General features: G+C 39.1%; 1 protein-coding gene across 1 annotated transcript in view; it reads right to left on the minus strand.

Annotated features, from left to right (window-relative positions):
• The window catches only part of MACO1 (macoilin 1), a 60597-nt gene that overhangs the window by 24576 nt on the left and 9648 nt on the right, over nucleotides 1-26373 (minus strand). Inside the window, exons 2-6 of the mRNA XM_077899074.1 lie at nucleotides 20135-20276; nucleotides 18611-18737; nucleotides 13965-14088; nucleotides 12431-12609; nucleotides 10714-11215 (exon numbers count right to left, since the gene is read on the minus strand). Coding sequence (XP_077755200.1) covers nucleotides 10714-11215; nucleotides 12431-12609; nucleotides 13965-14088; nucleotides 18611-18737; nucleotides 20135-20276 — 1074 coding nt within the window. The remainder of the gene's footprint in view (nucleotides 1-10713; nucleotides 11216-12430; nucleotides 12610-13964; nucleotides 14089-18610; nucleotides 18738-20134; nucleotides 20277-26373) is intronic.

A 26373-nucleotide genomic window follows, 5' to 3' on the forward strand; every position in this document is an offset into this window, starting at 1 on the left:
TGTATTTTATGCTCCAAGAGCACGGTAGAGGAACATCTTGGGAGTGGAAGTCACCAGGCCTAGGCATAGGAGGGCTAAGCAGCTCTCTGGACTGTATGGTTTGAGGAACACCAGAGACCCAAACCACTCTTCTTATCACAAAAAGGCTGGCTGTCCCTTTGTCTAAATGTTCTGAAAGCCTCACAGTCAGGTGTGATCATTCAACTATAAAAGGGGTGGTCTTTGCAGTGGGGGTCGGGGGAGACATTGTCAACAGGTGTGTGTTTTCCGGAGTGCCATGAACGGGAGGAAAGGAGAAGGCAAAAAGGTCCCTTTAACATGTGGCAGATTAGTTCATGGGATTTACCCCATATTCCCTGATAGAAAAGTCCTTCCTATAGGAGTCAAGTTTTGATTGGTGGGGCTGGGGGTGGGAGGGAACAAAATGCAAGAATAACAGGAAGGGTCAAGTGCAGAGGTTCCAAACTGGTAAGCCAATCTGGCCCAGAAATATGTTTTGTTTGACCCTCCTTGACTTTATAACTGGGAGACTTAGATATCTATCTTTGGCATCTCTTCAAAATCTCAGAAAATTTAGCAACACTAGGCCTGCCATTCCCCAAGGTAACGATCGGCTGTCCCACTGGAAGGGTATGTGCTCCCAGACTCTCAGGGGCCAGGTGTGGTAGTGAATGCAAATGATGGTACCCCCTGCCCCCATGCCAGCCTGTCCCCTCCTGCCTGTGTCCTGTCCCACTCCTGTAGGCCGCCTCTGTAACATCAGCTTTAGGTTATAAGGGCAACAGTCTTTTCCAGTTCATTAGTTCCGTGTGTCTTTTTCCCGTCTGTTACAACACTCTACCAAGAGAGATGAAATGCACCTCATGAGACAGGAGCTGTCATTCTTCCCATAAAAGAGAAACCAAAACTTGCTCTAGTCCTAAGAGTCCCAGCTGGCTAGAAAAAAAGGTCTCAGAGATTTGCAAAGACCGAAGTATGCCCACACTGGCTGTCAAGGATTCAAATAGCTAGTTTCTAAATGATAGCGTGAGTAACATTTAAAGAATATAGTTCCTTTTCCTTGGAGTACCTCCCCTTCAGGGAATCCACCGCTAATCCCCTGAGCTGGAAATCTCCATTCATTATGTGCCAGCAGGGGTACTGACTCAGAATTTAACACAAAGTTTTATAGTAGTTCCTTCTAAGTTCTGGGGAGGAAACTTTCCAATTGTCTAACTAGAAATCCCTGTTTTGTTAGAATAAACTCTTTAGCACTCAACATAAAAAATGTTTCTAACGTGGACTCCCTGCCCCGAATAATTTGTTTTATTTCATAATTTATTATTTATAATAATAAATAAATATTATACTGTTTAAGTATAAAATTATGCTTCTTATATCTCAGAATATTATAGTTTTAAATCACTACAATGGTTAAAATAAACTCAAACTATATTGTGAATTAATATAAACAGAACCAACCAAATAAAACCTATAGGTACCATAAATATTGTGAATATGGCAGAAATGGCAATAAATCATGTCTGCTAAGAAGCAATGCTCCACAAACATGAATCAAAACATTTTTCCACAGAGACAGAAAACAAATATGCTAAACATACTAAATAGAACTATGGCTCTACTATTTATTTTTTCCACTTAAAAATTTCCAGATAATTTGATAGAGCTATATCCAACAAATTTATTCTTTTTTTTTTTTTTCAAAGATTTTGCCCATCTATTCATGAGCGACAGAGAGAGAAAGAGAGGCAGAGATATAGGCAGAGGGAGAAGCAAGCTCCATGCAGGGAGCCGGATGTGGGACTTGATCCTAGGTCTCCAGGATCACACCCTGAGCCGAAGGCAGGCGCTAAACCACTGAGCCACCCAGGGATCCCCCAACAAATTTATTCTAGTTGGAACCTCTAACTACTGGCCAGTTTTCATAATCTTCATTCTAACTAAGAATGATACTGTTACATTTAAGTTACCGTGTGTACCTGCAGAAGCAGGAAGGTCGGCTCTGGCAGCCTGCACTCACTGGGGAGGGTATCAGGCAAGTCATGCTGTAGCCCCAGTTTGTCAACACTGCGCGTGCAGGTGGCACACGCAAGCGAAGCAGCCAAGGTAAAGCCCCAAAGCCCAATCCCGGTCTCCCAAGGTCAGATTTTCTTCCACAAACTATTCCAGACACAGAGCAAACTCTATTCAAACGCAAACGAGAACAACCAAAGGCACCATTCTCCCTCTAGCACCAGAGATGATACACAAACAGTCCACACACTCTAACCTGGGGGATTTACTTTGAGCAGAACCGTGGGATCTGAGCTCCCTCTCCAGCTACCACAAAGACAAGGAGAATGAATGGCCAGGGCTGGGGGGTGGGGAGAGAGAGGGCCAGACTCACCAGGATAGATGAGTAAGACAAGCAAACAGATTTCTTCCAAGTTCTTGGCTGAGGTGTGGATTGTGCCTAGATTCCCTGTCCCTGAAGCCCAACTAATCCACTGCTAAAGCAAATGGCCTTTCTGAGAGCAGTCCCTCAGAGTTTTCCCCCTTGCACCTTATAACTTCCAGAAATTCTTGAACCTCCTGCAGAACCTTAGAAAATAGTATGGGGCACCTGTGTGGCTCAGTTGCTTAAGCACCTGTCTCTCAATTTTGGCTCAGGTCATGGTCTCAAGAGTCCTGAGAGCGTGTGGGGCTCTATACTCAGTGGGAGGTCTGCTGGAGATTCTCTCTCTCTCTCTGTCTGCCCTCCCACTCCCCTCACTTTAATAATAATAATAATAATAATAATAATAATAATAATAATAATAAAACTTTTTATAAAAAAGAAAATGGTATTCAAAGAGTATTAAATTTCAAAACTTCCTAGGAAATACCAAGGGAAAGGGCTTAGAGTGGAAAGTACACTATGTTTTAGAAATAAGATTGTTAACAACCTACTCAAGAGCAACAAATAGTGGGACACTGGACACTGGTGCTTGGCCTGGTCTGATGTAACATTTAGCTTTCCTAACTTCAAAAGCCTCAGCACTGCAACTCAACTTTGAACTACACTGTACTGCACTTATGAGGCTCATCTTTTTCTTCCCCCTCTCTTTTTAATTTTTTCCCTACACAAAGGTAACACTCACTCAACAAGCATTTGTTGAGTATCTACTCTGTGTACCATGGCAGATAAGAGAAAAAGAGGTCTCGGACCATACTGAGCTTACATTCTATTATGGTATAACAAGCCTGTGTAAAAATTCAAACTATATAGAAACAGGCAATATAGAAAGTAAATATCCCCTATAATCAACTACAATGAACTGTTTCAAATAATTTTCTGTGTACCTGAGAACTTAGCTGAAAATCTTTCTTTTAAGATAAGTTTCCATCTTCCAAGAGAATCCTTTGTAACCTTTCCCACTCACACCACTGTGATTCCCCACTCTTCAGGCCTTGGGGGAGGGCTGGAATAGTCCATAAAAATGCCATCTTCCCTGGGGCACCTGTCCCAGGCAGGAATGCTCATCAGCTCTACCTCCTGAAGTGACTGCTCTATCTTGTTTCTTCATCATAGTCAGGTCAACTTTGGACTGTACTCTCACTTTGTGCCTACAATCTTGAGTTCCATGCACCGAATCTTCTTTCCAACTTTCTATTGCAACTTGGCACCAGCAAGTTCCTTGCCCTTCCCTGCCCCTGGAGCTAGGAGCCAGCCCCACTTATTTCTAACCTGAGATGGGCAAGTACCTAGATAGCCTCCTACAAGGGACAGGAAAGATGGGACAGTTCTAAGAACTGGTGTCTCTTTGTTCTTCTGGTATATAGCATTTGCCCTTAATTTTTCTTGTTGCTTTGAAAAGCTTCTCTGAGAAGACAAAATAGGAGTTTCTTGGATTCTGTCTTCATATAGGTCTTTTTTAGTTATTCACACCAAGTCATACTGAATTCACGGATTATTAAAGATCAGTAACCAAAAAGGTGGCCCTTTCTTTTCAAAGGATATGTAATGTTTAGTTGTGCATAGACAACTTGAAATGTGGGGAAATAAAAACTAGGAAGTACTACTTCCACTCCTATCGTTGGGGTGCTTGGGTGGCCCAGTCAGTTAAGCATCTGCCTTCAGCTCAGGTTGTGATCCCAGGGTCCTGCTTCTCAATCTGCCCCTCTCCCCCACTCCTGCTCTCTATCTCTCAAATAAATAAAATCTTTAAAAATAAACAAAAAACTATCTTCTATTGTTTTTCCCCAATGAGAAAGATCATACTAGGGAGGCTTATATAAGGCAGGGGTTACACAACAATCTCAAATGATGGTATTTGGAAGATAAGATTAAATTCAGAAATACAGAAGACTGTGAACTGCTAGTCAAACCACATTTGGGCAATCTGTGCCACCAGCAAGCCCAGTCAAATGGGAAAACTGGTTGTTTTTAACTCTGGTTACTTTTGTCCCTCTTTTTAAGAAAAACCTAGAATCAGGGCAGCCCCGGTGGCTCAGTGGTTTAGCGCCGCCTTCGGCCCAGGGCGAGATCCTGGAGACCCAGGATGGAGTCCCACGTCGGGCTCCCTGCATGGAGCCTACTTCTCCCTCTGCCTATCTCTCTATGTTCTCATGAATAAATAAATAAAAATCTAAAAAAAAAAAAAAAAAACAAAAAAAACCAACAACCTAGAATCATAAATACAAATATAGTTTATATGGGTTAGAAAGTGGAATGAAGAGGAATGACATTCTGCATATCCACCAGCTTAAACCAGAAAGTAAAGAGTCGCAAACACATCACAGCCCGTAAACAACCCCCCCCCCAATACTCTATATACTCATTGATGGACTAGAACATTGTATAGCCTTTTAAATAAAATATGTTGTTATCAATCCATATGCTCCAAAAATATTTCTCTAAGATCTAGGTCTGGTAATATTAGTCAGTCCCCGGGCATGAATGTTCAATCTCCTCAGTATAAATGAATGAGTCAGAATTTCTTAAAGTCCTTTTCTATCCCTCTCCTCCCCTCCTCTCTCTCTGAGTCAGGACTATGACGTGACGTGCTTAGAGATTATCTGAAAAATTCTGATAAACATTTTCTCCTCTACCTTCCCCCTACCATTCCCGATTTCAAGTCTCCAAATAAGCAAAATTATATGAACGAAATAAGGTATAAGTAATTACGTTTTGGTGTGCTTAAAAATACATTTAAAGGAATGAAAGAATATTCAAAAGTATAGCTTTCCCCAGATTTCAGTGTTTCCCTGAAGAAAAGGCTCTCCCTGGCTCCCTTGCTTCAAACTTTCTTCAGAACTTACTATCATAACAATCCCCAATCCTGGGGATTCCAGGCCTTCCAAGCTGTCACCAGTGGCCTTGCCTCAGGGTAAATTGATGGTTTTACATCCCTGGTCTCAAGTCTTCTAGTTCAGGGCTCTTAGATCTGCAGGTGACAAGTGAAGCCTATTCCAGAATTATTCCTCCCAAAAGGACAAATTCCATGGTGGGTGGTTCTGGGCTGTCTGAACCAGAGTAACTCCCAAGCTAGTTCCATCAGAGATGAAGTCTCAGAGACCTTATAAGCTTTCAAGGGTTGAGTGGATGATGGCCCCTTTATGTTCAGAGATTAAGTACACCCAAGTGTACTTGGGCAAGAGCAAGAATTTTAAAAACACTTAGAACAGCATCTCTATAAAAAAGAAAATGAATGAATTCTGAATAATTCATGAATTAATAATAAATGAATTCTGAAGTTCTAAGCATTTCTTCTATAGATTTTAGCCATGAGAGCTTAAAAATCTAGGTCTGGTGCCAATTCTTGAGCCAGCTTTAGTTGTATGCACCTTTAAAACAAACAAAAACACAAAAACAAAAATATAAAGAGAAAAATAAAGCAGATTGATAGATCTTTTTAAAGCAGCATGGTTAGAACAAAAAAAAAAAGAAGTCAAGAAACTTTGGTCTGGTCCTGGCACTGCCGCTGTAGCTTGATCACCTAGACTATATAATCTTCCAGGGCTCATTTACTTCATTGATAAAAAGACAGAGTTGGGGAGGCTGGTCTAGGTGCCTCTGAGAACTCATCCAGTTCCAAAAAAATAATCACCATTCTAAATTCTACTCAGTTTTGTTAAAATGCATATTTGTTAGGCATACTTTCCCTTTGTGAATCTTCATACCAGATACTATTCACCTAACTTAAAGTCAAAGGTGATATCTTATTAAGAACAAGCATTAAAAATTATATAAAAAAAAAGATGAATCTTCTGTCTTGGGTACCAAAAAAAGAGTAGACTAGAAATGAACCAGGAAGAGACTTCTGCTTCAACATTTCTACAGAATGTAGATCTGGGACACCTGGGTGGCTCAGCAGTTGAGCGTCTGCCTTTGGCTCAGGGCATGATTCCAGGGTTCGGGGATCGAGTCCTGCATCAGGCTCCCTGCAAGAAGCCTGCTTCTCCTTCTGCCTATGTCTCTACCTCTCTGTCTCTCATGAATAAATAAATAAAATCTTAAAAAGAAAGAGAATAAGGATCACTTTACATTTTGTAGTCAGTTCTAAATTCTCTTTCTTGACCAGGATACTGAAATAAATAACAATCACCAAGAAGGAACACCTCTAGTCTTTGGCTGTATTTGAGAGAGAGCTTTGAGCCAAGTGCAAACAGAATGGTAGCCTCTTCTGCTTGCAGGCCCTGAAATTGCAGGAAAGCAGCTCAGGTGTCACCCTGACCTGCCCCATCTTAGAGTGACTACTCAGTGATCTCACACACCTGCAATGGAATATTCCACATTCAGGGAAAAGAGGGTTAGGCTAGGTTGACAAAATGATTTCAATATAATTTTTAAAAAGATTTTATTTCTTTGAGAGAGGGAGCATGAGCAAGGAGGGGTGGAGAAGGAGGGAGAAAGAATCTGAAGCAGACTCTGCAATGAGTGCTGTGAGATCACAACTTGAGCCAGAACCAAGAGTTGGACGCTTAACCAACCAACTGCACCACCCAGGCACCCCTCAATAGAATTTAAGTGAAAAAAGCTGGACACAAAGCCCACACAAACACTATGGCCACAGCACTCAGTAAGATAACTGATCTTTCTCATTCTTTTTTCTGTTTTTATCTAGAATTTTTCTCAGGTCAAAATTGAAAATATTTTGGCTACCCACATTGCACATCTGTTTCTAAATATTTTGGGTAAAGAGTTCAAAAATCAAGCTGGCAGAAATCAGGTCATTTTGTAAGATGTATTTTTCAAACGAAGAGAGGACTTTGGACTGGCTTTCGCAAGTTCCTGAACTCTTCCTGGAAGGATCCTACAGGCAATATTTTTCCCAAGTTCCCACCCTCCCCTACTTTCCTTAGCCTTAGCAATCTATCAGCATACTTTTTTTTTTCTTTTTTCTTTTTTAAAGATTTTAATTATTTATTCATGAGAGACACACACAGAGAGAGAGGCAGAGAGAGACACAGGCTCCATGCAGGGAGCCCAACATGGGACTCAATCCCGGGCCTCCAGGATCACGCCCTGGGCCAAAGACAGGTGCTAAACTACTGAGCCACCCAGGGATTCCCCAGCATACTTTTTCTATACAGGGCTAAACAGTTAATATCTTCGTCTTTATCGGCCATATGGTCTCTGTCAACTGCCATTGTAGTAACACAAAAGCAAAAGCAGCCACAGATGCGGGGCACCTGGGTGGCTCAGTTGGTTAAACCTCCGTCTACTGGTCTTGGCTCAGGTCATGATCTCAGAGTCATAAGATCCAGCCCCACTTTAGGCTCCAAGCTCAGCAAAGAATCCGCTTGAGATTCTCTCTCTCTCTCCCCCCCTCTGCCTTCCCCTGCACCCCTGCATACTCTATCTCTCAAGTAAGTAAATAAATTTTTAAAAAGAAAAAAGCAGCCACAGATGCTACATAAATGAATGAGCGTGGCTGTATTCCAATAAAATTATTTTTTTACAAAAACAGGCAATGGGCCAGCTTTGGCCTGTGTGTAGTCATTTGCCAACCTGTGGTCTATAGCACACTGAAGAGGATCCATGGAGCTCGGAAGGGTCGAGAAAAGACCTGAAAGACTGCTTTCTCCTTCTAAGGAATAGCTATCAAACCTTTTCACAGCCACACTGATTTACAAGAATTCTTTCTGAAAGTAGTGTACTAATGAATTTTCCCCCCAAAGTCACAGAATTGGTTCCTCACATGTAGCGGTTCTCAACCATGATATTGAGATATACACATACTATAGAATGTTTTGCAATTAATGTACTATTAATAATACAGTACTGGTTTTTCAAATGATTTTTTTAAAAAAATTTGTAAAACAGGAAGTGGGAGATCAATCTTCTTCCCACAGCCAGCCTGGTCCGTACACAATCCTGGGTATGTCTGCAGCAGCAAAGGGCTTGCTTACACATGGTCAGTCCATGTACGTTTCACCTGAAGGAGCCTTATGGGCCACTGAATCCAGCCCCTCTCCATCTTAAGATAACAACCCCACTCTCTAGCTAACAACTCAAACATGTCAGGTTTGGATCAGTTACAGTCTTACTAATATCCATCAAAGCATACATGAAGTCAAACAAGAGGAAATAAGAGATAGGCAAGAAGGGAGAGAGGGAAATGTGATAAGGCCTCCTACAACCAAGCTGAATAATTTGCTCACATACTCTTCTTTTTATAAACTTCCATTGTTGTTCATCTTAGAAAAATTGGAAAATGCATGAAAGTATAAAGAAAATTAAAGCCACAATATCATGGGGCAGTAACTATTGTTATCATTTTAGTTCCTGTCCCTTCAAATTATTTTACTGTATCAATTAGGAACAAAAGATGTTTTTGATAAAATTGCTTTTCTTTCTTCATTATTATGTCATAAGCCCTTCTCTATATTGTTTAATATGGCTCAAAAATATGATTTGGTAATGTCTATATTAAAAGCCCATCAAATGGATGGATCATATTTTATTTAAATTTCTCCACTGTTGTCAGATATTTATATCTCCTTATTTTTTTAGAATATATTAGAAATTGAAAATAATCCTCTAGAAGCTTATAAAACTATTTACATATAATATTTTCTATTTATGTTTTTGACACCAGGTGTCTCCTAAAACAGAGTAATATCTGGGGCCCTCCAGATCAAGGCACATCAGAGCACACGTTAGTGTCCACAGGAAGAGCATACAACCCAGGATGAGACATAGGGCCACTGGACCCACGTGCAGGAAAATTGGCCATCTGAGTCCTTGAACTTCTTTACTAAAGGCAGATTAGGTGGTACAGTCGATCAACGTTGCAACTGTGGCCCAGGTGAGATGCTGTCACAAGACTGAGCCTTGTCTGCTCTCTCTGCAATACCCAACAGAGGAACACTGTTTTGCCTTGACTGCTATTATTAAAATTGTGTAGGAGAAAGGATGTTAAAAAGCCTGTGGCACACGTTTTGTTTATAGCATAAAGTAAATTTGTGGGACATTTCCATTGAAATAGGTCAACTAATTGGCCTTTCTCCCATGGGTGCCTGGAGGAGGGTTCTCTGCTGAGTGTTTTCTCTGCAGGGCACCATGGGCAGAATGTCATAATGAACAGATGTGGATGCCAGCCTGGCACCATCAACAGCATGGTACGCTTCTAAAAGTGGCCATGGGCTCTGAAATCTCTAGAGCCTTTAGCAGTAGAACCCAAATATATTTCCCTTAATCTAACTGCCAGCGAGAAAATTAAGACAAATTAATAATCTAGTTCATATAATTTATAACACTGGAAACCTTCCCTCCTAGAATAAATTGTCTGCTCTTAATTAAGCCAAAGGAAGAGAGATATAAGATAACTTAGTGGAGGGAGGGAATTATAATTATCCTCTTGAATTACACATAAAAAAAGGTCCAGTTCAGATCCCAGTTTCCAAATTGAAAGATATAAGGTAAAAGGAACATATGTGTATTTTATTATTTTTTAAGATTTTCTTGATTTGACAGAGAATGAGAGAGAGGGAGCACAAGCTGGGCAGCAGAAGGAGAAGGAGGCTCCCTGCTGAGCAGAGAGTCCAATGTGGGGCTCGATTCCAGGACCTCATGACCTGAGCCAAAGGCAGACACTTAACCAACTGAGCCACCCAGGCACCCCAACATATGTGTATTTTAGAAAATATAAAAAACACAGCAAAATTAAGGCTGAGCCACTCAAGGTAATACAAAAATGTTATTCTTTTACTTAAAGATGGGAAAAGGAACATTTCTGATTAAAATTTAAGTCTAACATTGTATTTACCTAGGTGGAATAAAAAAACAAGCACAAGGTGGTAAGGACAACTTTCTCACATCAACCACACCCCAACTTCTGTACCTGTCTGACAAAGAGATGTGCATGAACAGGACATAAACTCTTTGTTTGGGGTCTATGCCATAGGAACTTTGCTTATGCAAACAGAAAAGGACCAGGACTACAGATATGTCTCTCAATACCACAGGAAGCATCAAGTTACATGTGAATTGGTCAAATGTGCAAAGAAATCATTGTCACCTCTTACTCAGAACACTGCAAAGAGCTGGAGTCAATGCTTCAGGACAATGGCACTAGGTGTCCCACAAAGCCATGTGAAATAAACACGAAAATGTCAAATCCCACAAAGTCAACAGTCGCAGTTGACTTATTACAAACAATTCCTACAGGCCCATATGGAAATGTATGGTTTTCAAGACCTAAGTCAGGTTTACTGGAAAGTGGTAGTAAGGACACAGCACGCACTTACCTTACCAGTGCATCTGGTTTGCTTAGCTGGTTATTCGGAATACAATTTTCCATTAAGTCCTTGTGTGTACTTGGGCTCTTGCTTGTGCATTTTTGCTTCTTCTCATTTTTACTAGATGAGGAAGGAATGCTCCCATTTGTGGCGCTATGACTGCGAGGTGAGGAGTTCACAACTCCACTGGCATTTTTGTAATTTTTTGAGGAAGCAGTGCATGAGTCCTCTTTCAAAAGATTTTCTGTACTTCCCACAAGATCATTATTTAATCTTTTACTATTGATATGGTTTTCCATATACTCAATTTCTTGTATTTTTGAGTCTACAGGTTGTAGAATATTGTTGTTATTAATTCCAAGATTATGTTTTTTGGCATCCTTGTCCTTTTCTTTTCCTTTTTCTCGGTATTCTATCTCTGGCAAAGTTGTAGAGAGTTTTTTGTTGGCTGGGATACCTCCGTTGTGGTGTATAAGGATCGAGGAATCCATATCAGGCAATCCTTTGGCTGCTACAATACCAAAAACAAACCAACAAACAAAAAACCCATACCGGAATATTTAGTTGTATAAAAACACAGCACAGATTGATTCAACAAACTGCATTGTCTACACTTAGAGACTCACTATATCAATTTGCAAACTCATTTAGAAGCAATAACTACACCAGATCATGCTAACTTTGGGAAGCAAATCCAGACAAATTTGAGAAGCTGTACGGTTAGAAAATAACCATCATTTATAAACACCAAACCATTATACGTTTGGCTTTGAAAATAAGATGAGGATTTTATAATTAAATCATACATATCAGTCAAATCAAACTTATCTATCACTGGGATGAGAGGACCCAGGTAGGTCAGACACTTAAGAGGCCATATTTTAAAAAATGCTAACCAGACTGTTAATAGCTTTACTGAAAAGAGAGCAATGAAATGAAACAAGAGGAGAAGCGTGATGTTAGGATACAGGGCATCTATCCTTTCCTTGACTCTAGCACTGAGATAAGAAGTTATGTCATTTACTAGACCACTCAAAAAGAATTTTCTATGTGAGGTCTACACATTCCAGTTTATCCAGGTCTACTTGAAGAAATATTTTTGCACCATACTAGAGAATAAGATTTTGGTATATACCAACTAAAAACAGGACTCCAAACCAAAGCGAACTGTCAATTCATCTATTGTATTGGATATATGCTCATTAGAGAGGTCCTATTAGGAAAAGTTCACCTTAAGATCCACATTGCATTCATTGTATGAATCATTTAGAATGGGACCTTTGCTCTCTTCAGAATAATTTTAACTTATAAAACAGTTGTTTCTCTCGATCTTGCTTATACTTTGGTTCTTAGTTTACCTCAATTACAAACTCACATAGTTATATATACATTGCTACTGAGAATAAATAGTTTTAATATTTTTAATAAAATATTGAAATACAAAATAAGCTATAAAAATAAAATATATAAAAATAATAAAATAAAATAAACATTCTACAAGCACATGATCTTTAGACACTAGGTAGCAAAAAACCCACACCCTGTATTTCATGACCAAACAAAGCAACAGCCCTGAAGGGGAACACCAGAAAACAGGAAAATCCTTGGGAATCTTCCAAAGTCCTACCAACTTTTCCGGGGGGAGGGTGGTGGCAGGGGGGATTCTATTGATAGACAAAATAATGACTAATCTCTGAGCCAACACAGCTTTAGGGTAAAGACCTACCTTCCTCGGCCTCTTTTTCTTGCTTCTGTAGCATCTGCTGCTCTGGGGGGAGAGCTTGTTGAAGAAGCTGCATGTAAAATTCGTTCTCTTTTTGCACTTCCTTTTGCTTCCTCAACCGCATTTTGTAGCTTACGTAACTTTTGAAGCCAAAGCCCAAAGTCACCACAGGGTACCCAATGCTGGAAAGAAGAAAATCTAGCAGTAATTGCCAGTTAAACACAAACAACACATGCATAAAGCACATTAAGGCACCTATGATGGAAATTAAGAAATAAATTCTAGCTGATGATCGGTAGTAGAGCATTTAGTACACACATAAATATATGTAACGTCTGCTATGGAAATGAGAGGCAGCTGGCACACAGAACAAACCCCCAGGGAATAGCACGACTACTAGACCATAAGAGGTTGCCCACTAGACTCTGGCAATCTTCAAGCCAACTCAAGAACTTAACCCAGTGACTGTTGGGTATAGTGGCTAATGTCTCTGATTAACATTGAACAACTCTGTGCACTATTAGAACTTGGGCATCAGTATGCTTTTAAGAACTAATAGGGTAGAGATTTTATGAGTGGGCATAAGTAAACACTGTGTTAAAAAACCAAAAGGCACACAAATTCATTTTTAATATCACAGCCAGTGTCAATTCAGGTGACTACTTCATTCTTGCCACTTGAGGGGTATTGTCAACCAGCTATTCTTGAAAAGTCAGTTCAAAAATACTCTGTCATAAATAATTTCAAGAATCGTTTAAATAAGTATTAATATCAGTGCCAACATTTGTTTTGTCCCACCAAATTAAACCAGCTGTACTTATAACTCTAACCCCTGGGATAAAAAGTTGAAATATTTTCATCCAACTCATCAGTCTAGTATCATTTCAAAGCCTCTACAAACACTGTCAAAACTCATTATTAAGCTTCATTAACATTCAAACTTATAAATTATAATTAGTCTAAATGTGATCTCACTGCAAATTCAAAGTGACAAGTTTTATTGACCGAGTTCATTTAATTCACTTGCATGTGAAAAGACTTTCAAATACTGGAAACTATACCTTTTTAGTTGATTCCTGTTTATTTTGGTTTCTGCCATATTAGCAAAAATTAAGTCAGTTCATTTAAGCTTCATGAAACAGCCACATATTTCATCAGGACATTTTAGAAATTATTTGATTATAATAAAAATAGATAACATTTATCAGACACCTTTGTGCTTGAAATTAAGTTAAATACTTAACATATATCCCCTCATTTCATCTTTCTCATGACTCTGCAAGACAGGTCCCCAATAACAGGTGAGAGCTCTAAGGCTTACAGAGGTGACATGTCCAAGGCAACAATGCTGTTCAGGAAAAGAGCTGGGGTTCAGACACTTGTCTGCCTGAATAGAGGCCTCATGCCCTTTACCACTATGCTATGTTGTCTTCTGGGTTCGCGTAAAATCTCTAAGGAAAAATTTAGAATTGAACTTACCCTTTTACATTGAACACACTGAACAGAATTATAGATTAAGAATATGCATAATACTCACCAGTGAGCAGCAAATGGACGACAAAGGTCTACATGAAAATTTTTGAGATCTTTAAATCTAATTGCTGCTTCAATATAAACAAAGAGTATCCAGAGGGACACTGTGGGCAAACACACTCCCCTTTCTGTGGGAAAGCAGCAGAAAGACAAGCATCAGTGATAAATTAAACTAACAGAACAGATGGGTTGTTTGGGAAACTAGTTTGACCACAGTAACTTTCCTTTTATTTTTTATTTTTTGAGTATAGTTGACACACAATGTTACATTAGTTTCATGGGTACAACATAGTGATTCAACACCTTCAACTTCCCTATAGGTTATGTTGTGCTCACCACGAGTGTAGTCACCAAACTAGGTTAGTACAGTATCATTGGCTATACTCCTCCCTATGCTGTGCCTTTTACTAATGTGACATTCATTCCGTAACTAGAAGCCTGGACCTCTGGCTCCTCTTCACCCATTTTGCCCCTCCCCTACGCTCCTTCCCTCTGGGAACTGTCACTTTTCTCTCAACTACAGTAACTTAAAAAAAATTTTTTTTTAATTTATTTGTTACAGGAAAAGAGGTAGAGTGAGAGTGCATGAGTATGGGAAGGGGCAAAGGGAGAGGGAGAAGCAGGCTTCTCACTGAGCAGGGAACCCAATGCGGGGTCCCAATTCCAGGACCCCATGATCACGACCTGAGCCAAAGGCAGACGCTCAACCAACTGAGCCACTCAGGTGCCCCTACAATAACTTTGAAACTAATTAAAAAGCATTATGATCCAGGGGCACCCAGGTGGCTCAGTGGGTGATGTGTGTCCAACTCTTGGTTTTGGCTCAGGTCATGATCTCAGGGTCAGGGTCATGGGATTGAATCCTACATCAGGTTCTATGCTCAGCAGGGAGTCTGACTGAGATTCTCTCTCTCCCTCTGCCCCTTCCCCCGCACTCTTGCATGTTCTCTCTTTAAAAGTAAATTAATATATCTAAAAAAAAAAGAATATGATCCAAACTGAAGTCTTTTCTATGACAAGAGATATGATGGAATCATAGACAAAAGACAAACATTCTATTTACAATATGTAAAAGAAAGGAGTCACAGCCCTACCATTCAAAGAGCTCCTACAAATTAATAAAAAGGCAACTGAAAAAAAGAATTTGCAAGCTATAAAAGAAAAATATAGATGGCTAAAAAACATGAAAAGATGTTCACCTTCACTACTGATTAGGGAGATACAAATGTTTTAAAAAGGAGATTCCATTTTTTTAACCTATCAGATAAGCAAAAATTTAAAAGTCAATAGAGGGTGGGTAAGGCAAAGGGTTCATTCTCATACTTGGCAAAAATATAAATTGGAGCAACATTTTTAGAAGGAAGTTTCTCAGTATAATTCAATTTAAGATATACTTCTGACCCAGAAATTCCATTTCCAAGAATCTACCCTATAGAAATATCTTGCAATACAGTAAATAAAATACAAACAATGAGGTAATTTTCACTGATTTTTAGAATCAAAATCTGCAGGCTAGGTCTATGTCAGGACATGTTTAAATTTTTTTTTTTTTTAAACGGAGATGGACTCATAGACATGAGGCCCAATAACTCTGGAAAGAACTCATTTGAGACTGTGTAAGGCAAGCGAGTTACAGAAGAAAGAACAGCAAGTCAGGGGCGGGAAATCAGGACTAAATGGCTTTTTACTAAAGACCTCTGGGATGAAACAAAAGAAAAATCATAGCACCTTGGAACTACAAAGATCATTTAGTCCAACCTCCTTATTATACTAAAGAGTAAAGGAAGGCCCAGAGTTTATACAAATTGGGTCCAAGTTCACAGAGATAATACTGGGTCTGCTCCCAAGAAGAACCTAAATCCCCTGAGACCTAGTCCATGCAGTAAGAAAATGCTGGAAGCTTTGTGAAGGCAGTGAATGGCCTCAACCACTCTTACAGATTTAACTTTACAAAATAAGGGGCATTTTCACAATGTACAAAGACAGCAACCCATAGGATAATGCATTTTCAAATTCATTTCAAAAATTTATATTCTCTAACTCCCTATACTATTAATTTCTAAAATTATCATATACATAATAAACACATTACAGCAAAAAAACCCAGAAATTTTTGGACAAAATATCTATATTTCTACACTTATCAAATAATAAAATAAAATCATGTTGAAAATATTTTTGAGCAAGTGAAAGATTCATGTTGTACACAGAGTTTTGTATCCTGTTTTTTCCCCCCTCTTAACAGCAAAGAAATTTACGATGTAATATTATCATTATTTTATGGCAATATATAATTTTGCCAATCCTTCCTAATAAACTTAAGAATTTTAAATTTTAACAAGTCCTAAGAGAAATTAATCCCAAGTCATATAAATTGTACTCATATTTGTCCGGCCCAATAAGAACACGAAGTTTGTTTTGTTTTGTTTATTTGAGCATTAATCAACCCAAATTAAAACATACTTCACAACTTAACTACTCCAGCATACATTTATGAGCCTTGGGCTAAAGCGAGGCCAGTATCACTTAGGATATATTAGCTTCACTGCTGCTCTGTAGGTCACCCACTGAACTCATTCCCAATAGGTTCTGTTAATAGTTACAGGAGTAGTTTTTCCAAACTACTAAGACAATATTAAAGTAATTTAGGAAATCATTATAGTTCATGAGAGTCATGGATTGTTGAGCTAGAAGGCTTCCTCAGACATTATCTTGACTATTCCACTTTCCCCTGACAAAGAAGAAACTGATGGGGGAGCCTGGCTGGCTCAGTGGGTTAGGTGGCTGACTCTTGATTTGGGCTCAGGTCACAATCTCAGGGTCATGGGATCCCCACACCGGGCTTTTCACTCAACGGGGAGTGTGCTAGAGATTCTCTCTCTGCCCCTATCACCCGCCTCTCCCAACCTCTGGGATAAATAAATCTTTGAAAAAAAAAAAAAAAGGGAGAAGAAGAAGAAGAGAAAGAAAGAAAGAAAGAAAGAAAGAAAGAAAGAAAGAAAGAAAAAAGAAAGAAAAAAGAAAGAAAGAAGAAAGGAGGAGGAGGAGGAGGAGGAGGAGGAGAAGAAGAAGAAGAAGAAGAAGAAGAAGAAGAAGAAGAAGAAGAAAGAAGAAGAAGAAGAAGAAGAAGAAGAAGAAAGAAGAAGAAGAAGAAGAAGAAGAAGAAGAAACTGAGACCTAGACAAAATGACAAGTGTAAATGACAACTCACTTGAAACTAAGACCCAGAACAAGAAAATATAAGAAAAACTAAAGTTTGAAAAAAATCAGTTTATTTAGAGGAAAGCAGACTAAGGAACTGTCCTGTTAGCTTATAAATCAGGTCAGATATGAGAGAGTGCTAAAGATGGAGAAAACTATGCTCACGGTAGATACTTCAAATAACAGAGCTGACCTGTATGTTCTACATGGGCCAACATTATCCTCTTAGCACCTCTGAGAAGAGGATGAATGCTGCTCCAGAGAGCTTTTAGGAGCTGGCACTCCCTAGGTGGTCAAAAACCTACAGTTTGTGGGAGGGTCTAAGAATCAGGTTTCATGCAGCTTGGTAGACAAGTTTAACACTGAGAGCTAATCCTCACATCCCCATGCATCCCACTCAGGCTTTCACATTCCACTCCAGGACTGGAGCTATGGAAACATCTCATCTCATCTTAGTTTGAGACAGCAGAAGTACAGCTCTAGGAAGAAAGGAGGGGACTGCGTGGCTCCCTGCCAGTCAGGACATACCAGAAACAGCACATTTTGATGAAGAGAACCACTAAGAATCAGGGAGATGAGGATGGCAAAAGTGCTTCAAATACCATACAAGGAAAAGCTAAGGAAATCAGAGATGTTGTGCCTACAGACAAGAAGGCTTGAGAGGATACAACAGTGTCTTTAAATCTCTAAAGAAATGTTAACCGTGGGTGGGAGACCACATTCCTTTGGTGTGGCTCTAACGCAGGGATGCAGTGTTGGGGCATGAGGGGATGGTCTGCAGACCCCTTGAATCTGAAGGAAAAGTTTTGTATACTTCTCTATATTTGTGGGGGGAAACCTCCTTATATCCTCTAAGAGATAAATGAGCCCCCAAACAGTCAAGATGTGCTAGGTCAAAAGTGTAAGGAGGAGAATTCTGGCTTAGTATCAGGAAGAACTTTCTATTACAGCTGCCCCAAAAGCTGAGTTCCTTGTCACTGTAGCCTTTCAATTAGAGACTAAACCACTATGTGTCAGGGATGCTGTGGGGATTCTTATGCCAAATAAGGGTTCAACTAAATGACCTCAGACATTCCTTGCAAAGCTGAAACTCCAGGAACAGCTTTCCTATGTGGAACATGGCTATCTTAGAGTCTACCTAAATAGAAAACACTTCAACTTAAAAAAAAAGAAAAGAAAAGAAAAAAAGAAAAGAAAAGAAAAAAGAAAATCTTCATCATGAGAATTGATCATTAAAATGCCTACACTTGAGATGTCAAATCATAAAGGTTTACACTTTTCATTCAATCATGAAAAAAATATAAAATGTATTTTAAAGCTATAATCTATTAGGAAAAGGCCACTTAAAAATGTCCATATTAAACTCAACTCCAAATAATGCATTCAAAGAAATCATTACATTAAGAGTTTGAATCTAAGATTTCTATCTAAGAAGCCATTAAGACTTACCTGTGTGCCACACATACTGAACCCATACATATGTGCTAGCAGCAAAAAAAAGCCATTGTATGGGGATGAACAGCAGACAAATTATATTTGACGTAAACGCTACACAAACAAAAAATACTGAGAAGGCCTAAAGGAAAAAACAAAACAAAATTAAAAACATATCTTAGAACTTGTTATTTTCAAACACAGATTATCAAAAGCATGTTGGACAAAATCTCTGAAGCTGTCATGCAAGAACTGTAGAGCCAGTGACAACAGGAAATTTTAAACATTTAAAACCCACCATATAAAAAGTAGAGGTTAACCCAACATTAAAAAGTAATCCTATTTATGTCCTCAAATCATGAAGAAGAACTGGACCAGAACAAACTGAGGCTGGATCACAGTAAGTTCATTTGAACTCCATAGGTGGGTGACCTAAAACAACTAGAATTTTAACACAGAAAAGGCTCCTCTCTCCTTCTAAAATATTCCTAAAGAGCCTCATTCTTAAAGAACAGGCTGTTGGAGCACAAATGAACCATGATAGTAAGAATTATGTTGATGTTGAAGATTTTAATAATGCAGCCCTTCTCAGGACATACCTACCACTAGGTATTCCCAAGAGGACATGAACCTGAAGCCAGCTTTTCAAGGCTCTGGATTTCTGAGGACAAGAGTTCCAGGCTTATGGTATGGCCATGGAACACAAGAAACCTGCAGGTCAACCAAGGGAACAAGCCTGGGCCTGTGCCCTTGCTCTAATTCAGTAGTTTTCAAAACATGGTCTGGGGATTCCCGGTGTGGGGAAGGGTGCAGGTGTCTCTGAGATCCTTTCAGGGGGTCTTCCAGGTCAATACCATTTTAATAACAATAGTAAGATGTAATCTGCCTTTTTCATGCTCATTCACTCAGGACTAAGGTGGCTTTTTCTAGAAGCTACATGATATGTAATATTGCAATCGACGGAGTTCAGAAGCAGATATGAAAATGCAGCTGTCTTCCATTGAGCCAGATGTTAAAGAGATTTGCAAAAATGTAGTCAATCTTCTAATTTTTTTGTTTTGGAAAATATAGTTATTTTCCACTTAAAAAATGTAATTTACATTAACATGTAATGGGCTTGTTATTTTTAAGTGAATTAATAAACATTCAAATTTGTTTTCCATTTTAATTTCTAATGTAGTAAATATGGATCTAACCCATATAAATAAAAGCTCTTTGGAACCCTCCGTAGTTTTGAAGAGTTTAACGGGGCCCCGAGACCACGAAGTTTGAGAACCACCACTCACTCTATCTCTAACCCAATCACTAACATGGTAACAGGGCTCCAGAAATATTTCAGAGTAGGACTGGGTAACTATTGCTTCCTTCACTACCCTGCTTCCCTCCCCAGGTCTTTCCCTTCTTTTCCCCCTGCAATGGTAGAAGGGGGGGGCGGAGTATAATGATTTGATCAGTGGGCTTTTTAAATCATCAGTTACTGAAGATTTTCTGAGAAAATTAAATCCCTTAGACTTGAAAAACATATATTAATAAACATACCAGTCCCTGGTATCTGAAGGAATCATAGACGCTCCTGATGAAAAGCCAAAATGGCCACAGGTATTCAAATCTGAACTCCAGGACAAAATCTGCCAGGAGGACGAGTGCCCACACTACCAGAAATTTCAGGTATAAAAATGTACTGCAAAGTATAAAAATAAAGAATTAATTCAAGGTCATTTGTGAAACACTGGAAAAAGAAATTGCACTGTTTTGAGAGACAAAAAAATGTCTTCATATACCATGAAAACAATGGTGATAAAGGATAGAGAGATGTTGCTATAACCCACCTAAATTTTAAAAGCTCTGGCATTTGCTCTGAGACCCACAACTATTGATGTAAGATGATGACCAAAAATCCTTATTTCCACTTAAGATGGAAAAAAAATCTGTTTCACCACTATTTTAAAATGTGCTGTCTGACTTTAAAATACTGCAATACTCTCAAAAATTACAGCTTTCCAGCTATTCTTCATTAGAAGAAAATGTCACGATTGAAAGGCTTCAAATGTGCTGTTTCCCTAACCCTCTACATCTGTTTGAAGAGTCTTTGAAATTCTTGATGCACATCCTTATATGCTTGACGTGTTCTTTTTCCCTCTTTTCTCTTCTTCCCTTTCTATGTAGCATACACCTGCATTAGCCAAACAAAAACCAAATGACTTCCCCAAACAGAAATTAACTTAGGGAGGAGTTGCCAATTACTACTATGCATTGTGAGAGCACAAAATGTACATTCAAGAAAAAAATCCTAAAGCACCTCAACCTTGCTCTAGCTAAGATGTAAATGTGTACTTCCAGTTCCCTCTGGATTTATGTTAAGTAGAAGCAGACTTTGATAAGCCAGGCAGGACACATACTTAACCACTGCAGTAGCTCAAACAAAGTAAGGACATAGATTAAAATCTCAAAGTCCATTCTTCTAGTTCATGAGTTGTACAATACATAATAGAAGCCTTCAGATTAATAAAACCCTTACTAATAAACCCCTAATTCTATGTCCTTAACTCAGTCAATTCTGGAGCAGGTTAAGTTTAGGCATTTAATTAAAAAAAAAAAAAGGTTTTCTTAGATATAGATTGGAAATACCTAAAATTCACTTTGATTTGGGCTAGAGCCGTGTATAACACAGACATTTCAAAATTGATGTGATTACATTAGCTGTTTGAATACACACCACCAACAAAATAAGACTTTCATAAACCATTTTAAGTATATTAAAATAAGTTACAAAAAAACCCATAAACTTGGGGGGGGTGGTAGCGGTAGACAACAAAACCAAGATCTAGCACTGGGGATGATTCTGAGTCCTCTAAAGCCACAAGGTTTAAGATGAAAAAAACAGATAGGTCTGACCCTCAATGATACAGAAGCATAATGACACATAATTTGCAACTAGGGGCAATTTCTAATCCTCTTAGTAGATGGTCTTAGGGCTTGATAATAATTTTTGATTAAGAGGTTTGCTATACAAAGAACCCAAGGCAAACCAGAGGAAAACAGGCTTGCATTCTATGTCTCACATTTTAGTTCCATTTCACCAGAATCATATTAGCCAGATGAAGATGAGGCTGAGGCCCTCATTCTCACCCATTAAATCTGTCCCTGATCCAGTGGAGAGCAAGGCATATTTTACTAAAAGGAACAGCTGAATCACATAGGCACTCAGGAACACAAATCTAATTTCAAACTAGATTTCCAAGCTGCTTGGCTTTAAAACTGAAAGGTTTTTTCCCCCTGTCTCTAGAACAGTTTCTAGGTTTTAAAGAAGTGATAACAGCCTCTCATCCCTGTTTCTAAGGCATTTAAGAAATGGCATGCCTGGAAATGTTTTTACTTCTCGGATGAATACTTTTTCCCAAGGGGCTGTGCCTGGGTGAGGTGAATGAGTTGTGGCAAGTACATCATTGTGTGTAGACGTCACCACTCCCCAGGTGGACAAGGTAGACTACAATCAACTGTTTCTGCCCCAAATGCTCCCAAGGCACAGCAGGATCCCAGTCTGGGAGGCAACCTTCTGTTGCACTATGCAGTATTTAGATAGGATGATCCAAAGAATGACAGCCTGTTGAATACTTTGTACTAACCCAATCATTGAAACCGAAGGCAATACATAAATGATCATCTTTGTAACAGTGAACTACTCATTTTCAAGTTGATGACTTTATTTTATTTTATTTAAGATTTTATTTATTTATTCATGAGAGACAGAGAGAGAGAGAGAGAGGCAGAGACACAGGCAGAGGGAGAAGCAGGCTCCATGCAGGGAGCCCAATGTGGGGCTGGATCCCGGGTCCGATCCCAAGTCTCCAGGAATAGGCTCTGGGCCAAAGGCAGTGCTAAACTGCTGAGCCACCCGGGCTGCCCAAGTTGGTGACTTTAAGAGAGTTCCTCTTGGGATGCCTGGGTGGCTCAGCGGTTGAGCTTCTGCCTTTGGGTCAGGGCGTGATCCCAGGATCAAGTTCCACATCAGGCTCCCTGCATGGAGCCTGCTTCTCCCTCTGCCTGTGTCTCTGCTTCTCTCTCTCTGTGTCTCTCATGAGTAAATAAATAAAATCTTAAAAAATAAAAAAAGAGAGAGAGCTCTTTATAGATTTCTTTTGCAAAAAAGAATGCTTTCGTACATTTTATGTTCCTTGACACCCAGCTTTACTAAGTCACAGTTTAGAAGTGCAGATATCTGAGGAAACTTGACCTCTCACAAATATATGCCAAACACTCAACTTTCCTCAGGCTCTCTTTTTAGGTGGGCCTGCCTCTAAAAATCAAGAGGTGATCTAATTAACAAAGCAGATTTTACAAATTTTATATGAAGAGTTCTAGAGCTTAGTTGCACAATCATGTGCTTGAAAATGGTTAAGATGCTGAATTTTACATTATGTGTTTGACCACACTTTTAAGTATATATAAATAATTTTTACTCAACTCCTAAAAAAATTTGATTTTATTTTAGAATTAGTGCTGAATTCTATTGATTCATTTCTGCCGTCAGGGTTCTAGAAAGTTTAAAACAGTTGCCTGATTTAGTATTCACTTAGGCCTCTGTATCAGCAAATTCTTATTATCCTTCTATAGGTACCTGTAAAAAAAATTTTTTTTTCTGTAAAAAATTTTAAAGTAATCTAAAAGTGAGTGCTTATCAGTGTAGAAATCCTAATTCCTTTCCGTCCATGTTCTGAAGGTCACAAGATTTTGCCAAATCCAAAGAGATGACATTCTAATGGGGGAAAGTTAGGTTTTAAGCTATTATGGCATTCTATAATATTTCTTTTAAACCATGAAGAGAATGTGATTAAATATAAAACACATTTACAGATGCAGTTCACAACATGGCTCATAACTTGATGTTATTTCTCTGATCCAAACACATTTTGAATAACTATAAAATATCTTGAACAAATATTCAAAGATTGCTATATGTTGGCTTACTGAATTTAAATAATAAAAGTATCAATACAAAATAAAAATAAATAAAACTTCTTTTTTTAATTAAAAAAAATTTTTTATTTATTTATGATAGTCACACACACACAGAGAGAGAGAGAGAGGCAGAGACACAGGCAGAGGGAGAAGCAGGCTCCATGCACCGGGAGCCCGACGTGGGATTCAATCCTGGGTCTCCAGGTTCGCGCCCTGGGCCAAAGGCAGGTGCTAAACCGCTGCGCCACCCAGGGATCCCATAAATAAAACTTCTATTATAGAACAGGAAAAAAAATTTAAGCATAACTACAATGAAAAGATAGTTTCCACAATTACATAGTGAATTTTGATGGTCTTATAAGCTTCTGTTTCGGATGCCAGTGAAACTAAGAAGAGACATGTGCAATTATTAAGCTTAATGGTGATGATTCTTTCAAAGTGCTTATTAACTATAAGTTTCTTTCCCCTCCCCCATTCTATTCCTACCCTTGCCATTTACAACCATTTTTAACCTAAATCTATTTGGCAATACTCTTCACCTATGGATTAATCGTCTATGATTAATGAGAAGTGGTACTGAACATTTTTCTTTTTTAAAGTGCACCTTCTCTCCAGTACCACTAGCTGCTGTCATTTAGATCATTTTCTGGAGCCCATGTAATTATCATGGTGTGGCCATCAATCCTCAGTACCTGACCTTTTTCCTAGGCAGACTAATGGCCATTTAGTTCACTTGGTCCTCACCACAGAAATGACTCTGTAGAATATTTTACTGGCTGTGCTAGTGGCCATCTATCTCAATCCCTAGCCTTCCTGTCACCTCTGTAATAGCAACTGTGAATTGCTTTTAGCTTTCAGTATATAGCATGATATTTCTTACACGAAACTGCTATCTTCTGTGTTATCAAATACCTCTCCCTACTCCACATCACCTCTAGAATATTCATCCAGCCTCTCTTGTCCAGCTGATATTTCTACTGAAATCTGATTATGTGTAATTATAGTCCTGCTACTCAAAGTGTGGTCCATGGACCAGCAGCATCAGCATCACGTATCAGCTTTTTAGAAGAGCAGTATTTCAGGGCCCACCCCGACCTATTTTATCTAAGCCTGCTTTTTCACCAGATCCCTAGACCATCTGTGCATACATTAAAACTTGGGACGTACTGGCCCGTGGTATAAATCTCTCACTCTCATGGAACTTCCACTACCACATCTCAGAAAACATCATCTACTTAGATAATCAGTATTTATCTCCAAACCTCAACTCTCCTTCCCTCAACTGGGAACACTGTTCAGGGTTAATTCTTCCATTTTCTTATTTTTCTTTCTGGGGATCACACACCAGATCCCCACCTAAATACAATTTAACCAAATGAAGTACTTCTATTACTACTCAGCCTTCAACACCCAGCACAAACATCACTTCATTTAAAAAGGCCTCCCTGATCCCACAGTAAAGACTGTTACCCAGCACATGCTCACACAGCATCCTGTACCACAGGAACATTTAATCACAGTTATAAATAAATAGTACTTTAGTTAATTAACTGTTTAAATGTAAAGTCCACAAGAACGAAAGAGCTGCCTATTTTGTTGCCTGCTTTATCCTCAGTACCCTGCACACTGCAGAAACTCAACACGTTTGTTGAATGAATGACCTGCAGTACACAAGTGTTTTGGATCTATAGTAAAGCTGTTACCGAAGTACACACTTAAAGTGAAGGTAGACGGAGAGATCATGCACAGATGACAAGGAAGGGTATCAGGAAAAAGCAACATCAACAAAGGGGACAAATACAGCTTCTGCTCTGAAGATTACCATTGCACCTGGCTCCCCATCTGTTCTGGTCTCCAACAGGAAAAAAATGAATTTAATCAGCCTTGCTCTGCGTACCAGACTATCACTCCACTTGGCCTACCTGCCACTGACTGGCTCAGCCTACAGTGGGGGTTCTCAAAGAGTTTTCTATTATTGAACCTAACATGAAAGAAATCTGCAAAAATGTAAAACCACACCACTCTTCTACTGGATTTATTATTATTTTTATATCAGCTTGTAATTATTTAAAGTGTCTTAATTTCTAATACAGTAAATATTGATAAATATTACCCATATAAACCAAGAACAGAAAGAGGTCTTGAGACAAAAATGATTGAGAAATTGTGCACTACAGAAAGTTGTATGCAAGCATCAAGGTAAAATGGCCTAGCCCCCACTGCTATGTTCTGCACCTGCATCCTGGTGTGCAATCCAGAGAGGAGGGACTCCTGAGAAGACCTAAGGTACTCCTTATTTTGTCTTTTCTATTCTGGGCTTCCTGTAGACTGCCAAGAGAACCATTGAGAGTCAATTACATACACACACATATGCAGGCACACACACACAGCCACTGCAATAACAAATCTAGCGCAAAATATGCCCCATTTAGAAAGAATAAAGAAAACCTAGAATAGAAATCTTTTTAAAGAGCTTTTAAGAATTTTGTGGTAGGGCGCCTGGGTGGCACAGTCAGTTAAGCGACTAACTCTTCTTGGTTTTGGCTGGGGTCATGACCTGGGGTTGTGAGATCGAGCCCCATTCCCAAGCAGGACTCTCAGCGTGAAGTCTGCTTGGGATTCTCTCTCCCTCTGTCCCTTTCCAACCACCCCCCCCCACCACGCATATGCTCGCTCTCTAAAATAAACAAATCTTTAAAAAAATTGGGTAGTATGGTGTTTTGACAAAGGACTATATAGACTACAGAGATATCAAGGACAGGTACTGTAACTTAACACAACTGGAGAATTTAGAGTTTTAAGAAATTCTGCTTCAAAAA

The sequence above is a fragment of the Canis aureus genome, chromosome 5 (genome assembly GCF_053574225.1).
Source record: "Canis aureus isolate CA01 chromosome 5, VMU_Caureus_v.1.0, whole genome shotgun sequence".
In the NCBI taxonomy this organism is placed as follows: domain Eukaryota; kingdom Metazoa; phylum Chordata; class Mammalia; order Carnivora; family Canidae; genus Canis; species Canis aureus.